We start from the raw sequence: 19,079 nt of genomic DNA, 5'->3' as shown, positions 1-19,079 counted from the left end.
ACATGCACTGAAACAAACCTTGTCCGTCAAGAGCTGCAAATATCATGTGAATGTTGCTATATTTAGTAACAAACCAACAGTCATGATCAGTGCTGTAGAGGCCTCTCAACCAGGCTGTTCAGTATTCAAAGCACAAACAAGCTGTTTATACTTTTCATCATCAATTTTCCATGCATAAATTCTGTTGAAAGGTCTTGATGACTGACACAAATATATGCAAGTGAAATATGAAATGCAGTGAATTTTGAAAGCCAATTCCCTTCAGGCATACAGCGTTGATGTATTATGTTGACAATGTTAAGAAAAAAGTTGTATCAAATGTAAAATAGCCGAATGTAAACTTCTGTACGGTAAATAGTACAGACTTCTGCATCCCAACTTTGTACATTCATAGACCACATTTTAATTTACGACCAAAAGTGTTGAAACCTCAAGAGGCTCATTTATGTATGTTCATTTGTACAAGAAATTTACATCAAGGCTGCTGGTGTATACCGTACTTTTATTAGTATATAGCTTTATAAATAATTAAACTAATTTTCACTGTGGTATTAATGTGCACATTGCTTTTAAAAGAGATTAAAAAAACTATCAATAGCATTAATTCAGATACATGTGTGTCTATGTGTTTTCCAGAATTGCCAAGGCTCATCCGGAAGAGTACAGTTTTTCTCCCCGCACATGGATCTTTCCCTCGGAATATAATTCATTCCAGTGCCATGTCAGGGATCTCAAGCGCAAGAAGAAACACAAGACATTCATATGTAAGCCTGCCAACGGTGCCATGGGCAATGGGTAAGTCTGCATCCACCCCTCAGACCCTACACTACCCCTGTATGGGCATTTGGTGTGTCCTCAGCGTTGCAGAAAATCAGAAGGGTGATACTATTGCATGAACGTAGAGAGGGGTGTGCAGGTCCCTGTGACTGAGTAAGGGCCTCCTTGATATTGATAGTGCATACATTTGGATACGGAAGATTTTGTCTGTTACTGTTTATCTTTCTTCACTGGTTTTTCAAAAATTTTGAAAGTACCAGTAGGTTGATCGCAGATAATGTCAGAAAAAAGAGTTCAAAGTGGAATCCTTCCCTCAATGATTAGAAACTAGTTGGGCTACAATAAGTGAAAGCTTGTCTGCATGTCCGGCAAATGCATTGCACATGCCCACACCAGTTTGTGCAGAATCAAAGACTACTAATATGGTAAATGATGCACTGTATTCTCAAATACACTGGTAAACATGTCAGGGAAATTGCAACTCAATGTTAGGGAATTTAGACTGTTTCAATATCCTGCAGCCTATGTTTAAATGACATGCCACACAGTGTGATTAATGGGATCAAGTTGTTATAAGTGTACTTGACAATGGTAATGATATCTTAGGTAAACACAGTGGCAATTCCGTCTACACAAACATAATAACAGGGATATCTGTCTGCTGTGTTTGTATTGTGTGACTGATTAGATTAAGGAAACTGTGGTAATTTGACAACATTTATGTGAAAAGTTCAACTTCCTCTTGTGAAGGAGAGATAAAAATAATGAAATAAAAGGGAATTGAGAAGTATTATGTATTCACAAACCTGTGATGTCTATGTAGCAGTGAAGTCAGAGTTTATAGGGATCTGTCTGTCTTAACCTTTCAAGGACGTTTGATTATAAATGCTTGCTCTTGTTCTGTTTACAATTACCCTGTCTCTGACAAGCAGACTGGTGTTTATGTAAAACGAAACGCTATGATTTCTGTGCTTGGCTTCTCTTGAAGCACAGTAACACAGATCGTAACTTAATTGCAGCTTTGTGACTCCCCCACCCTGCCAGAATCCCTCTTCGCAAGATTTTGAAGCCGAGTTTGGCGTCAGACTTGTTTAAGGTAGTATGCACCTCGAAAGTGAAAGACTTAAACTTTTGCTCTAACTTTCCTCAAGGAATCTTTCAATCATTCTCTTTCAAAATCAAGAATAAAAATAGGGGGTCACCGTGCAAATTTTGGTACTAGAGAAAGAAATTACCCAAGATTTACCGATATTTGAAATTCAAAATGGCCGCCATCCCTGTGTTAACTCTATGGAGCAAAAAAAAAAATTTTCGAATTTCGAAAAACTAAGCCGATGAAAAGTTTTCTTTCACCAAGAGCTTTAAAATGAACCCCCATATGTGGTATATCAGAAGAGAATTGTAAAAGTTTGAGAGTCCGAATGTCTGTCCCCAAGGTGCGTTCTACCTTAAGGATCAAATTCAATGCACTGCCATCAGCTGTAGGCTGAAACTTGTATCAGATATTGGTGTGGTGTGAAGGAGGGGATTTTGTTACTTGATTTTCAACAAGCAGATGTTTGCACAGTAATTTAGGAGGGTTTATGAGACATGTTTTCAAATCCACACTTTTGTATACAAGTCACTGTATGGATTGCACCTGTTTTTTTCCGTCCATGAATCAAGACAATGCCATTCTCTTGCGTCATGCAGATTTAAAACGCATTGTCATCTGTAAGCAGCTGTCTTCGCTGACTAAATCTCTCCAGGCAAGAGTCTAGCAGCTTTGACTTTTGAAAAGCTTTTCACTACCTATGTCCAAAAATTATGCGTTTCCTGTTCTTAACTCACAAGATGTGATACATTATGTCAAAGACTTTGCTATTTTATTAATTCATAAAAGATTTCGGTCTTGAATAAATCATGTATAGTATACAATACACATGAAGGAACTGTTGAAATCCGTTTCACACAGATGTAAAGATTTCAAATGTGCTGAGTATGACTTTTTGAAGAGCCTCCTCAGAATAGAAGTTTTTTCCGTATTGAATATTCTTTCAAATCCCCATGACTTCTAGCTGTCTTCTTTGCTCCGATACAATTACAAATTAATTCCGACGTTGAAATACTGTGAAAGAATTCATTGTAAGCTGGGAACTTGCGTCACATCAAGCTAAAATTGTTACAATAATTGACAATGGGGAGATGTTACAACTTGTGTCTGTGACGACTGTGGCAGCTGTCACCAATCCCCTGACAGGGCCGTGGTGTTGAGACGTGCTCAGTTGATTTGGTTGTGTAATAAAGTGCAATGGAGTGTATCCCATTTAGGAGATTTTCACTTGGATCCATTGTTGAAGAGCTGAAACCTCATACAATGGCGAAAGTCTACTAAAAAGAAGTATTGGAATTTTAAATGTAGTGTGAGGATTTGAGCCAACCATTTAAAATAATGAGGTCATCAATAAATATAAACTGTAATTTCAATCATAAATTTGACTGGAATTTGCTTTTAAATAACCTAGAGTATTTTTATATGTCGTTTCTTCATCTGTACAATCCATTCAGTTAGACATGACGAGACATTAAATGTGCCCTGTAAGGTAATCAAGTCTTCTGTCATCTGTTATGAACACAAATTGTCATCTTTCTCCTTGGATATTGGCTAAACTTTGCAATTTTTACCATAAGTGTGAACACTGAATTTATAACACAACTGATAATGGTCATCGTGAATGTTAAGTTACACAACCAATAGATTTATACCAAGGAAAAAAAATTATTAGCAACGCGTGGGTGAACAGCAAACGTGTCAAGAGATTGATCGGTGAAATTTATATAATTCAAGGTTCCCAGCCCAAAACATTTTCACAGACCTCTAATCTTTTATACATTGTCTACCAGTGATATTACTAAGGCCAAACTAATTAAATTCTTTGTTTTGCGTCCCCACCCACTCAGGTTTTTAAGCTTTCATGAAAAACACACACACTGTATTTAAATAGGAAATTTAGGACATAACCGCTTAGCTTTTCTGAACTAAAAATTTTGTTACAATTTTTATTGCTGCAATCAAATCACATTGTGTTAATTTTCTTGTGTGTGTTTTTCAGCCGCTTAGACGCGTACCTTTTCCCATTTAGAGTGGACGCAAAACAAAGAATTTTATTACTTTGGCCTAAACTATTATAATAGTTTTCTGAGACAGGGAGGGGCCAAAACCTAGCCAGGGAATATATTCAGAAATGTTAGCAAATGCAGTGGAGATGAGCATGTCATGATGTGTGTTGTCGTAGATTGCCCACACCTTGATTCTGATGGAAGCACTTCAGACTGTATTTCTACCAGTCATTACCACAGAGCACCGTGGCATAGAGTAACCGTACACAGAGAAATTGTTTTTTTTTCAATTACTGTGACAGGATTTTCAGTATTTTTTGAAAGGTCCAAGTAGAGTACTTGCATTGCAAAAGAATTTTTTTGTTCGTGCAGTCGATCCCTGATGAATAAGATGTGCTGTTAGCATATAAAGTCAGATACAACTCTGCCAAATGCAGACTTTTGTGACGATAGCAGAAAAATCAGTGTATCGCAGGCACAATTATTCATAATCGTTTCATCAGAGTCTATCTGTTTTTTAGATTGCATCAGTATCTGCCAAACTTATCAAAAATCTTGTCTGCTACATCTCTATTTGTATCACTTTTCTTCTCAAAAATATCATCTCATTTTACTTTCACATCCTGCAAATTACTCCATTCCGACAATATAAGCTGTACCAGTTTTGATACGGCATTCCTTTGTTATATGTCAGTATTGTAAATATACAGCAACCATATTTGAAGGTCCTGTTTCAAAACTACTGCTCTGTTGTTTTCTGGGCTGGTTTCATTCAACACACAAGCGACATCCGCTGTTTCAACAAAGCTGTATAACAGCAGCTATATTTTAGGTACATGCCAAGATAATTTTGTATATTGAAGTTTATGGACATTGTTTTCTGGTACAAACAAGTGGCTATGTGATTACCCGTTGGAGCTCAATAAAGTGAAAAAATCTCTTAAGAATTTAAAAGACATGAAACATGTGAATTGTGGATAAATAGAGTTAAAATTCTTTCTATCAGGAGCTTGGTGTTTTGTTACACAGGGAAATAGACAATCTTAACCCTTTTACCACAATGGTTTGGCCCAAAACTATCGTCATAAATGGTGATGGTGGACCTATTAACAGGGTATAAGGGGTGAACAGGATAAAACTCAGCCATTTGTCACCGTCTTCTGACCTCACAAAATTTAGAACACTAATTTTCCGGGCAGCAGAGAACCAACTGGAAATACAGTGGGTTTTGAGAAAAACAGCAATTTACTCAGTGATGCATGGGCCAGTAGTATTGCCCGCAGCCATATAAATAACTCATTGATTAAAACCATCTACCGGTATAGAACATGTGGAAATGTCAATGTGTATGATTAGTGCCCTGGAACAAATAGTCAATTGTATTCTGTAGACTGTTTCTACAGAACAAAAAGAATATAGTCTGAAGCAATTATCAAGATGGCGTGTTATTATAACAAGAAAAAGTTCAATAATTAGTTTTTCTTTAATCAGTAGGGCAGTCAGTGAGTAGAAAATTGCTTTTTTTGAGCTACTCCATTTACCATAGTAATTGGAAAGTTTGAGACGATATGTAACTGTACATTGTGAATGCCTAACTGCATAACCAGGTATGTCTTTGAGATATTGCGTCTGTTTCAAAGGCTGCACAGTGTGGTCTTTGCAGGTAAATGTGTACCTGATTCTAGAGCAGATATTTCTGAGTGTAAGGCTGGTGTAGTACCCTTTGGCTCTTCAAAAAAAAATTGACCACATTGATTGGATGTCCAGGGCTGTTATTCCAATATCCCAAACCCGATTTCTTCAAAATTGACTTCAAATTCAGATACTTACACTTATAATACCAGCAGGGACTGGATCATTGACAGTGACTTCTGCTTTTACCATCCATGCTGAGGAAAATCTGTTTGATCATGAATTTTAATGATATTTTGCATTAATTTTATTCTATAAATCTATATGTATATGATGTCATTGTGGACAAATGAATTCTAGTCTGGACTAGACATCATTCCTCAACAAGTACATCAGAGATAGCACACATACTGACTGTGTTGACCAGTTGACCACCGGGCTTCATTTTGGGAATATGACAAAGTAGTTGAATTTTTAAAAACACAACACCAACAATGGAAAATACATCAAGACTTACACAACTAATGGAGTTAAGTAGGTGTTTGTATGAATGTCATAAATGTGTAAAACATTGATCAGTAATCTGCCAATTTTGAGTTAATGCCCAAATTCATGTCGTATCTGTGCATTAATGAATTTATATATAGGTATGTTGTCAAGCTGAATGAGGTGTTCCATTGAATCTTTGAAAGCTAAATTTAATAGAAATTGCAATCTTGCATGCAATTCTCCAATTTTCTTAGGTCTAAAATTGGTACTTTGCCAATTTGGGGAGAGAATTCAAGATATTGCAAACCAAATTTCACTTCTTGTTCAGAAAACCAATTGTTACTTTGAAATTAATCTGTTTTTATCATCTTTCATTTTCCCCAAGAGCAAAAAGCCAACCAGTATGGCCCATGTGATTTAGAGAATTCTGAATTCTAATATCAGCATTACAAAGTTAATGACTAAAATCAATATCGTTCTGTTCCACCATATGCAATTTTTATGGCTCAGCTAAAATGGCCTGGGGAAGTTTGCAAAATTTCAATGAGTCTTTCCTGAACAGCTGACTATAGTACACATACTCATTCTAGTCATGTAAAAATTGGTAGAATCAGCTCTGAGTAGCTTTATGCAGGCTTCCGTCATCAGGATTAGAATCTCTACAAATAGAATGATGACGTAAATCCCTTGTTTGTCAGTGCCTAAATATATTGAAATCAGAAATATTCCGTATAGTTGCTCAGGGCTATAAGATAGTCTTTCATGAGGTAAAATAATTTGATTCATTCTCTCAAAAACTTCTTGTATGTTGCTGGTCATCGAGCTGTATCTCTTTCTAGCAAGCCGGAATTTTATTTCAAGGGACATAAGGGTACCCTGATTGTAATCTTCAACACAATGTAACATTGTGTGGTCCTCTTGACCAAGGTCAAAAGTAAATCCAGTGGCTCAGAAACCACAGATTCTTAGTTGCAGCAGAGTCAGGTACTATGTGCTAACACTGCTAATGTATTCATAGCTTGTAGTATAGTATAGTAGTTGTTGATTTCTCTGGTGCATGGTAATCCAAAAACATGCAAAGTTGGATGTTTGTAGACCCATTAGAATTGCTCATCCTCTCTGCCTTTGACTCCATAAAAGAGTAAGGCAATAAAATAGTACATTACAGGTTAGAAAAATGAAGTTTTGTCCTTTATTACATGGAAAAGTGAATTAATATAACAATTTTCAGTCTCGGATCCAAATTCCTTCCAATTTTCGTGCAAAGTCATGGAATTAAGTTTAACAGAAGTGTAATTTCTTGTGTCCACAGGATTGTCCTGTACAGAAATGGTGAGAAGATACCACAGCACGATCACATGATCGTTCAGGAGTACCTGGACAAACCTTTCCTGATTGATGGTTACAAATTTGATCTGCGCGTGTACGTACTGGTGACGTCTTGCGATCCACTCAGGATATTTCTCTTCAACGACGGATTGGTCAGACTCAGCACGGAGAAATACTGCCATCCGTCAGATTCCAATGTGGTGAGTAGCTTGAAGGGGACAAGCAAAAAAATGATGCAGTTGTCATGGTGATGTGTGGTAATTTGATGTCATGGTGATGCTGCGTGCTCCATTGGTTGTGTCCATATTGTGCAATATGTGAATTCAGAGCCAATTTAATAGTTCATCCATTACTTGGATGGATAAACTAACCTCAAGAGCAGTCTATGCACAAATGATATTTCTCACAGCTCACCGTAGAAAAGCAAAAGAAAATTTAAAAAGGGAAACTGTCTTTGCGGACATTCAGCAGTAGAGAAGTGTCCAGGTAACATTCTATTCAAATTGCAATTTTCAGCCTAACCCTTTCAGCAACATGGTTTGGCCCAAATCCATTGTTATCAATGGCGATTAGGGAGCTGTTTAAATGGAATGTAGGGGTGAATAGGTTGTCAAAAAGGTGTGAATGTAGAGGTTTCCCAGTGAGAGAGGTGACTATGTAGACAGGTTCCACTGTGTCAAGTTTCACTTATACCCAAGGAACAGGGCAAAAGGTTCCAGCTTTATTGCTGAGTAACAAAAGAGCTCTCACATACTTGCATGGTTCTCTTTCACTCTATGTATTGCTTCTCATATTCCTATATTATTTCAGAGGGCGTTCTAACTATCATATAGAGACAGGTTCTGTCAGATTGCAAATTCGGTATTTCACGTCCCGTCATAGGTACCCTCTCTTAGCAATTGTATTGAAAACAGCAGTACTGACTCAAAATGCCATAATGAAACAATTTTTTTTATGTCTCCTTACCTCCCCCTACCCCTTGAGTCAAGCAGAATTACCTCCCCTCCCCTTGAGTCAAGCAGAATTATCCCCCCTCCCCCTTGAGTCAAGCAGAATTACCATAGCTGTGCAGTCAAATTTATTGAAGGATTATACTCATGGCCTTTCAATCTGTCAATAAATTATCCATTCCATTTTGTTTTCACCAAAATCAAAACCTTTGTATATTGGTGAATAAAGGTGTGATTTTACTGTACAGATGGTGTCTGGGATGTCTTTAAAGTGCTCTTCAATTATATAACAGGACATTCATAATTTGTGAGGAGGTCACTCACTGGATTTATTGATTTTATTAATGCTAAATACACACTTAAAACAATTATAAACTCTGAATGCAGGATGACTAATAATTAAACAGTGTAGCTCTTTCTTGACGACATCTTCTGTTCTTCACCCTTTGTAGTTATAAACCTGTCTTGTTATATCACAGTGTAAGGACAATATCATATTTGTCTGTAAACTCGCATCAGATCTCAATTTGTGAAAATGTCAAGATAAAAGTCACCAAAATCAACCGTGATAGTATTATCAGTATTATATAGTAGCAAATTAGATCACAATTGATATTTCAATATTCATTATTTGAAAAGTACCAAAAATGCTATGTATTTGAACTATTCGAACTGGTTGGAATGAATTTTTTTGAGTGTTTGCAGTGTTGACAAGGGACAGCCTTCATCATTGTATAGACATAGTACGTTTACCATCTCAGAGCATTGTTGTCTGTATTCTGCTGTCCTGTGTTTATCAAAAGAAAGGCATGCCGCATAAAGCATTGCTCTAGATTCCCCAAGTGTAAACTCTGAAATCGCTGTTTTCACTTCTTCTTTTTGTAATGTAAATAAAGCAAGGGATCAAGGGATGTAATTTACGAGATTTTGAACTTCTCTACAGAGAGTTTCTAGTCACCTTTTGTTATGGCCATTTAATTATTTATGGTTGTGATTGTATAGGTCTTCTGTTCTATCTAGGCATCCTTTTCTGCAGTGTAATCTGCAAGTGTTTAATCTGTCTTTTCAAACCTGTATATCTATTCTCTATCCTGCTTGTTAAAGTTTGTTTTCTATATCATATCTCTGTTGATTTTGTCGTCAATCTCTAAATCCACTCAAGCACACACTGTCTCTTTCGGTCTCTCTCTTCCTGCAAATAAAATATTGTACAGTGTAACCCTGTTACAGAAATAGTTTGGTCCACTTCTATTGTTTGTTATGCCAAAGCTGGCTCTCCACACTAAGAGATAGGTACAAAAAGGGTAAAGATATCCAAACTGAAGGACAAGAATACATGTACATGCTTTATATTCAGATTCACAATGAGTTTCCCCATGCCCACATTTGATATATGGTGGCGTTGAAACTTCCTCACCAAAATCCTGGCCCCCAAAAATGTAGCCCATTTGCCAATTGGTTCTGATGGCTTTTAATCATACCAAAAGTATGATAAAAAGAACATAATGATATTTAATCATAACAATTTCAATAAAATATCTTGATAACTCTTATAGCTAATCATGGAAAGAATGTTAATGTTATGAGTGCAATCAGTCGGAGAGTTTAAATTTGAAGTGCAAGATACACAGTGTTATCAAAACCATCCAGTGGACTTTGACATAATGTGATGAAGAGATACCAAGAGGTGTCTACTTCCTCATAATGCCAGCCACATCGCTGTGTTACCAAGAAAGACTATTCCTAATAGTAAGTACATGTTGACATTGGTGGATACTTGCATAAAATTCTCCCACAACTTTCTAATGCAAAAAATTAAAATATGAAAATTGTGTGTGTGGATCTTTTTTACAATGATATTAGCTGATTAATTGTGCATCCAGTGTGGCTAACGTATACAGTCATTGCCGTCTCTCTTTCAAATGGGCACAATCTTGAACCTTTATTTGTAGTAGTTAAGAAAATTTCCTGTAAAATGCAAGAAATACATCCAGGGCTTTGAAAATTTGAAAAAAGATCTAAATTTATTAAAGAACTTTTCAGTATGGATGTTTGTGTCTATCCTCTACGTTAACTCTGTCAGGAAGAACTAATTTTTGTTCTTCAAAAACTGAAGGTGAACACTCCTTTTCATTTTCAGTTTTGAAAAGATCCTCACTTGTATTTTGTCATGAAGTATGAAAAATATTGGGACTTGCATTTCTATGACATGCTGCAACAGTTTATATAAGATCAGTGCATGCAGAGAGGGAGTTTAGATAGGTGCCAAATATGTCAGATAGGGTTATCCAAAATAAGTTTGTATTTCAACAATAAAAGAGGCTTGTATAACAAAGTCAGAAAAAATCCTACCCTAGTTGTGTACGAGGTAGTTAATCTTATGGCAGAGAACAATGGGTGATTTATGTTGTCTTCAGAAAGCAGAAGTGTTGGTGTGTTGGTGATGTGGCTACACTCATTAGATGTCATACACCTGTCTGTCTGATTCTCTGAGGGTCAAATCACTGTCTGGTGGTTTTGTTTAGGTTACCATGTCCCAATGTGTGCACATGTACATACACGTGTGTAGTTAGTTATCAAAGGCAAGTCCATTGTTGCCTACGACTGTTGTATCAACAAAAATACCTTTATACATGCCTGTAGCCAGACATCTCAACTGCCGGGACAAACAGCCTGTAGCGAAATCAAACACAGACAAACAAACTAGCTATCCAACATTTTTATTAATTAAGTTGTTGTTGGTATATGATGTTATCAACAAATATTACACAACTAAATTTTTCCTAATGCGATTTCTTTTGTCAGACCAAAAAAAAATGTACAAAAATGTAATACTGGTGGAAAAGTTCCACTATGAAGGCTGAACTTTGTTGTTGTGACTTGTGAACCAAAGGAAGCATTAAACTTTGCCAGTGGTGGCGCTCTTCATGTCATCAGTGGTTTGTGGTAATCAAGGCAGTCTTGGGACAATTTTGTTAAGGACAGCTGAAAAATGAGTTCCTAGGAAAAATTTAATGTCTATGGATGAAAAATGTGTAGAAAGATGTAAATTGTTACTATATTCCTGGTGCGTATGGTCAAAGAAAATCATGTAGTTGATGATCATGAATGTCATTTTATGCAATCTTTGACATTTGATATATATTGCTGCAGTAATTTTTTGCATCATGTCTATCCTATGTGCAATTTTATAGTTGGCAATCCAATTGATGTCATAACTAGAATTCATATCTGAACCATAACATTGCATATGATTTGTAATTGTGATGTATTGGCATAACAATGACTGAAATCTCATCATACCCCGGTACTTTAGGGATGAGAAGAAGCGATGGTACTTGCTTTATAGAAAAATATTATGAACATGTTGTGGCAGTTGATGGATATGGGTCTTTATCTTGTGATGATTCTGCATCAGTACCAATATGATGTTTATTCCTGATATGCAAAAGATGTGTTTGGAAGATTGAAATTCAAAATTTGTAATATATTTTCTTGCCGTGTCTCTTTGTGGAGCCAGTAGAAATCAGTGTGATCCAAGTGTAACAGTACTATACAGACTAGTAAAAATGAAACTGCTGTTCAGATACATTTTCCTGACTGATGCACCATCTCTCCCCAACAGGTTACAATACACCTTGTGTCTTTTGATGTTGATATCTTGTTAAATCATGGCATGTATGTCTGACTCTCTTGCAGGATCAACTTTTCATGCATCTTACGAATTACTCGGTCAACAAACGAAGCGAGAACTTTGAGAAGACGGATGACGTGGACAGCGGTAGCAAACGATCCATCAAGTTTTTGAACGACTTCCTCAGGAAAAACGACTATGACGTGGCAGCCATCTGGAAAAGTATAACGGTGAGAGAAAAAAAATAACATCTGTGTTGAAAACGATTTTGAAATTTGTTCTATGGATAGAGATCCCACACTTGGTGATGAGCCAATAGGATTTGCTTGTAAGTTAATTTGCATATGATTTGACCAATTAGAAATTCATTTACTTCCTTGCAAGTCTGTGCAATTTACCCCGGAAGTTTTTGAACATACAGTCTGGCTCACTTCTAATGTTTCGAAATTAATTCAGAAAATATCAGATGATCATGGACATCTCTTTGGATGATTTTTTTAACATCAAGTGTAAATAAATTGCCCTCAAATAAAAAAGCTTGAATTTTAATAAAATGTCTGTAAATGGCGCATAGAGCAGCAACTTCAACGTGATTGTTCTGTACACGGAGACTTGCAGAAAAGTTGTGGCTTTTAGTTTACTTTCATATATTTGTAGAAGGTGCAAGAAATTATAAATCACATGTTCTGTACCTGTTGTATCAATCAGTGTTCTAAATGTAATGTTTTTTAGCATGAATGTCAAATAATATAAGTGACTTGTCATATAATACAGCATCAATGAAAATAATCTCTGCAGAGAGCAACTTTTTCATTAAATTGTACCCAACCTGTTTGATGCCATATTAGTTAGAGCGTTCAAGAAGTCACTTCCAAGGTTAATGTTAAGTACATCTTCGTTTTAATTTCAATATTTCAGGATCTCATAGTGAAAACCATGGTCGTGGCAGAACCACACGTCTTGCATGCATATCGTATGTGTCGTCCTGGACAGCCGCCGGGCAGTGATAGTGTCTGTTTTGAAATTCTGGGATTTGACGTCCTCTTAGACAGGAAACTCAAGCCATGGTTGCTAGAGGTGAGAGCTGCAAGAATTTATGTCTTTGTGTCACGTATAGAAAATAGTGAAAATTCTTGCAAACCAAAGACAATATTGTCAATATTTTCCAAGCTATTTGAATCTAGCTTCAAAGAAAACAACAAGAATAAGAGAATGTATGCTCGCTTTACTTTTCAATGGCTGAATGAATGGAATCAAGACATGATAAGGAAGCAGTGATGACTTCTGTCAGGGTAGGAAACACATCAACATACCACTAATAGATTTTCACAGGGCACACGTGCTTGTAATGTAAGCAAAAAAATGGGATTCTTTCAAGCAACCAATCCCAGTATATTTGTTAGAAGAGGAGTCATCATTTGAACATTCCATATATATGGAAGAAATACATTACTAGCTATGAATTATTGTATCCCTTCGCTGTAGAGCTGTTCTTTTGTCTTTGCTGCCATCCATTGGAAATGTCATATTTCAAATGATTATGAAATCTTCATCATCAGAATATCACTGTTATTGTCTCCATCTTTGCTGTATGTCATCTCTTTTCACACACACAGATCAATCGATCGCCTAGCTTTGGCACCGACCAGAAAATTGATCAGGAGATCAAAGGTGGCTTGCTTGAAGACACGTTCAGGCTACTCAACATCAAGGCTTCTGACAAACGCAAAGGGATGGCCGCCCAGAAGCTGGAGTCACAGAAGAGATTGCTGAGGCCAACAAGGAGATCTGAGACTGAACTCACTGTAAGTTAGGATGTTTGGCTCTCACGTTTCACTTCTCGGACCCTGTCACTGCCATGGTTTAACCCAAGCCCATTGTTATCAATGGTGAATGTGGACCTGTTTATAGGGAATTTGGGGGGTGAACAGGTTAAAGTCGACTGTTTTGCCGTGATTTACATAATCTGCCTCCATACTGTATGTACAACTGTCTGTGATGCCAGGCACTGATGTTATGCACATATACCTATGTGAAAAGTTTTGCGATAGAACATACGGATAATTTGTTTCAAAAGTATGGTTTCACACACAAATCATTTTTAGAAGGGAAATAGTGTGCCTTCTTGTCTGCTATCTATTCTGAGTGAAAAGAATTGTGAAGAACTGTCAAAGTTTGACCACATCAGAAGTGAATCACAGAGACTGAATTATTCATGACAGAGTCTGACAACAAACCAAGACATGATTTGTAACACAGTGACACGTCAGACATTTTCTCTATGCAAAGCTCAATAACCTGATTGTATACCATTCCGTTGAACACACAGGAACTAGACAAGAAGAAAATCATCGTAGACAAGAGAAGGGAGGAACTGAAGGAGAGACTGGCACAAGTGAGAAGGGAGAACGCGAGGGAGGAGTTTGAAAATCGTAACATGGGACGTTTCAGGAGGATCTTCCCACCAACGGACAAGTTCAGCATCGATAAGTACACGGGGCTTTTGGCAGATGCATTCCAGCTGTTTTTGTCCGGCAGAGCGGCGTCATTACAACGGGAAGTTACGAGGACTTTCAGACAACTCAGGGTGAGTGGCAAAGCAAAGTTTAAGTATACACAAATCATTTGCAAAGTTCTTATTGAAAAATTGCTTTCATGTAGAGAAAGTGGATGTTCTGATAAATTTGTTATGGTCCAATCGTGATGCAGAATTGTTTGCTATCTCTGTCTGATGTATCACCAGTTTTGTCGCTGTAAAGATTTAGAGAATTGAATCGTATTTGACATATCAAAAACTAATTCCCTTGATAGGACTGGTTTGAACACGCCATAATAAATTGACTTGCACACGTATATATAACGTGCACTTTTACTTGAGCTTCAGTTTAGCCCCTCTACCAACCAACTTTGATTAAACCCTATCATTTTAAACTGGTTGCCATACATATGGGTTGACCTATATACCTAAAGGTGGGGGTCCAAGGATAAAATTATATGGAGAAGTATGTTAAGGTAGTATGCACCTCGAAAGTGAAAGACTTAAACTTTTTCTCTAACTTTCCTCAAGGAATCTTTCAATCATTTTCTTTCAAAATTAAGAATAAAAATAGGGGGTCACCGTTCAAATTTTGGTACTAGAGAAACAAATTACCCAAGATTTACCGATATTAGAAATTCAAAATGGCCACCATCCCTGTGTTAACTCTATGGAGAATAACATAAATTTTCGAATTTCGAAAAACTAAGCCGATGAAAAGTTTTCTTTCATCAAGAGCTTTAAAATGACCCCCACATGTGGTATATCAGAACAGAATTGTAAAAGTTTGACAGTCAAAATGTCTGTCCCCGAGGTGCGTTCTACCTTAAGTGAAGCAGAACATTAGTACCATGCCATAATCTACATCAAAATCATAAGTTCCCACCATGGCCATCTGTGGTAAACAGTAAAACTTGAATGAATATGGCACACACTTTCTCCATGCACACACTGTTCCATAGCATAGCTGAAACAGATCATCAGGTATCGCTTTATACATGGATGTATGCTGATTGCATAAGATAGGAAAACAGCAAAAAAACTTAGAACCACTGCCACATAGTGTGTTGAAATAACTCATGTATTTTGTTTTGGTGGTATTCTGATACACAGGAAGATGAAATTCTTGACATGTTACAACAGTGTGAGATGGATGGCGTGGACTTCAGAGATGGTAAACTAATACCCAGAGGGCCTAAACCACTGTCATCCATGCCCAGTGCTGCCGACTCAGTCGGCGACGAAATGTCAGAACTCTCCCCGCCAAGCTCCCCCGAGAGAGCCGCAGCGGTCGCTCTGCGTCGCGATCGCAGCAGGGTAGCATGGGAAGAAAGTCGCGGCCAGTGTCGGCGCAGAGGCCGACAACAAGACCACAGTCTGGTGCTAGGTCAAGATCACTAACAAGACCATTATCATCAACCCACAGAATCACACCAGTTGGCTCTATCAATCCAGTTGTGGTAAGTTTACTTCAGCTACTCAAAAATTGGAGTCTAGTAAGTAACACACCCTTCTCTCCGCCACATACACACACCACAGGTTACATATTCCTCTTAGCAGCACCCAAAGTCATCATAGACAGTCACACAATGCTTTGCTGAAATATCTGTCTTCATAATTATCCCAACAGTACTAAGTATTCTTTGAAATTAAAGGTATACAGTCACCTGTAATCTAAATATGCCCATATATGGTCAAAGGGGTGTTCCTTGGTATTCAAAATGCCCATGTGAGGACACTGTTTTTAAAAAGCAGCCACCCGCTTAAAATCTGTGATTGGTGAGATTTTCTCTTTCCATGGTAACTGTGGCAAAGTTGGAACAGGTGACAGTATACCTTTAATGAAATTTCATTTATTATAAATATGGCAACTCATCTAGTATTCTGACAGCAAATTTATATTTGATATCTAAGCTGTTTGTACAATTACAGTTGAGCTTCAAATCGTAATAGTGCGTACTCAGGTATATCACATTATATCTGCTTTTGCAATGTTCTATGGACCTTAACGTTTCAAATCACATGAGCAATCAGGCAGAAGTGGATACATACAGTGTGTGCATGTATCTACATTTATTCACAAACTCAGTGTGTTAGTACTGCTGTACGTCTATATGCATTCATGGTTTATACAGCTATGCAACCATGACTGAAACCTCAGAATGCAACGTTTTCAGACATTGATCAGAATGAAGTCACTCCTTTGATGCTGTGCACAAGACAGTTATTTGATATCAATATGTCAGAAAAAAGATGGATACAATAGTAACTTTATTAACTCATATTTCTTTGGGAAATGGCAATGGTTACAAAAAATTAAAGTAAAAAAAGAAATACAAGTATTCAGATTGGTATATAAATGTCAAGGAAAAAAAAGGATCAGTAAAATTAAATATAAGTTTCAGTTTGAATAAATAAATCAACTGGAAAAAAAATCAATGCATGGACTTGTTATGGTTTTCAGTGGAAACACATGCTTATAACAGATTTATACATATATGCCATTCATGAAAAAAGAATTTACAAGTGTGTTTAAGCATTTGCATATCACTATGGATACTACATGTACTGGATAGGATGTGAAAAATTGGAAATTCTTTATTTGATCTGTGCAGGATGAGGCCTTTATCACAGCAGCAGTTAGAGAAAGAGAAGAAGAAATGACAAAGAAGACGTGTTCTGCTCTGACCGACATGAGGATAAAATTCCCTGGCAAGACAGATGAGGAAGCAGAGGTCATCTTACAGCAGGTGAGGTGAATTAAGGAACAAATGAGTGTCTCGATAAATGACGATAAATGACGTCATTGTTCTCTTATTATATTCAAAAATAAATATCTTTCTGGAAATGTACATTACGCTGGAGAAATAAGAATGCACGCATGATGCAAATAACTTCATAAGCAACTGCCAACATTACAGTGAACACTAGGAAGACATATTAATGGCTCAGACAACAAGCTGCAACAACAGCTATGCATGCAACACTGACAAAATTGTCCGCATTTTAAGCAACAGCTTCTGATGTTGCATACTATTTAGTAATAAATCTTCAACCACGAACAGCGCTTATCGCTCGCACTAATCAAAAGTTTCCTATCTGTGTTATGTCAACAGTTACAAGACAACTGGAAGTTTCACAAGCCACGGATAGCCTCCTACTGGCTTGTCAAACTAGACTCCATCAAGAGAAGGAAAGTCATCGACATAGTCCGCTCCAACGTGCGAGCGGTATTGCAACGCACTTGGCGATGCAACGATGTGGAAACTTTGCGACTTTATCGCATTTTCAACCGCGTGTTCAATCGTTTGTTGTGGAGTCACGGCCAGGGTCTGTGGAACTGTTTCTCAACCTCAGGGTAAGTGGAGAGCTGTCTTCCCTCGATAGTACATTGTAGTGGTACATTGAGGATGTATTTTCAATTGCTACATTGGATTGTACCACTTTTGAATTGGGAGGTTTTGTATTGTAGGTTATGATCAGCCATTTCTGTGATAATCTGATTGGTGAAATTTGGGCACATTACTGAATACCTGTACCAAAATATTTGCACTTTAAAATCAAGCCTAAATGTCCCTGGAACGCTGTCGCATGTTTTAAACCATTTTGAATTTTTCAGAGCATGAAAGTATTAATGTAGGAGCAAAGTCAATGTCTGGTTTTTCATGTGAAAATGATTTAATTTGTGGTGACTCTGTAGTATGATGAATGGTCAAACCAAACAAAATTGAGTAAAGACTGTAACCAGTTAAGCTGTTCATCCCTGATATCTAGTGAACAGGTCCACACTCACCATTGATAAAAGGTGGGTTTGGGTCAAACCACTATGGTGAAAGGGATAAACATATATTTTGATTTGAACTGGTGTGAGACCTGCATACATGTAAGTTGTCAATAAGCAACAGTATAAGATCACTGAACAAGAGTACACTTTATTTATTCCGTCATTAATTCCGTGTTCTTCCTTGGACTTTTGCAGGAACTCATGGGAGACCATTTTCAGTAAGAGCACCGATGTGATATCTGGGGCTGAAATGAATTGTTGTCGTCGCATAGTACAGCTGTGTCGTGATTGTCTTCTCATCGTCTATCAGTTCGCCTCAGAAGCGAAAAGTACGCTGTCAACTCCCTCTGAAGGACCTCCACCAAGCAGGTCTGTGTAACTTTTGTATAAATGGTTTTGAAGCATTGATGACATCTATAAGTGACCTTAATGCTGGTAGCATTCTGTGAACAACACTTCATTATACAGCTACATTTGGTGTCAGTTTTCTCTTATTTCGTTGGCATCTGTCATAACTGTGTTTGGGAAGTATTCTTTTTCTGAAATGACCATTTTGTCAAAAAAAAATCAGTGGAACAGCCATTTCAGTTGTCTTCATATTTGATTTTTAGATTCTATGCACAGAGACAGTACATTATTAGTGTTCGGGGGTGGGGTTTGGGGTGGGGGGGGTGGGTGAAAAATAACAGTGGAATTACATCGGCCACCAGGCAGCTGGGTTGGTTCACTTTATAAGGAAATTGAAATCATGATGTTTACAGTCAAGAAGAGAATCAAACTTAGCAAAATTCTGTCATCATTCTGTAATATCTAGAAAGCATTGAAAAAAATAAAAATTGACATGTTTAT

The 19,079-nt window shown here is 37.2% G+C and overlaps 1 protein-coding gene across 1 annotated transcript in view; it reads left to right on the top strand.

Annotated features, from left to right (window-relative positions):
* The window catches only part of LOC139138778 (tubulin polyglutamylase TTLL7-like), a 54,308-nt gene that overhangs the window by 31,339 nt on the left and 3,890 nt on the right, over positions 1-19,079 (top strand). Inside the window, 11 exon segments of the mRNA XM_070707303.1 lie at positions 637-795; positions 7,310-7,526; positions 11,976-12,140; positions 12,829-12,987; positions 13,527-13,715; positions 14,240-14,497; positions 15,560-15,790; positions 15,793-15,906; positions 17,062-17,196; positions 17,563-17,804; positions 18,426-18,599. Coding sequence (XP_070563404.1) covers positions 637-795; positions 7,310-7,526; positions 11,976-12,140; positions 12,829-12,987; positions 13,527-13,715; positions 14,240-14,497; positions 15,560-15,790; positions 15,793-15,906; positions 17,062-17,196; positions 17,563-17,804; positions 18,426-18,599 — 2,043 coding nt within the window.

This window comes from Ptychodera flava, chromosome 8, assembly GCF_041260155.1.
Source record: "Ptychodera flava strain L36383 chromosome 8, AS_Pfla_20210202, whole genome shotgun sequence".
NCBI lineage: Eukaryota > Metazoa > Hemichordata > Enteropneusta > Ptychoderidae > Ptychodera > Ptychodera flava.
This window is presented reverse-complemented; position numbering and strand designations above follow the sequence as displayed.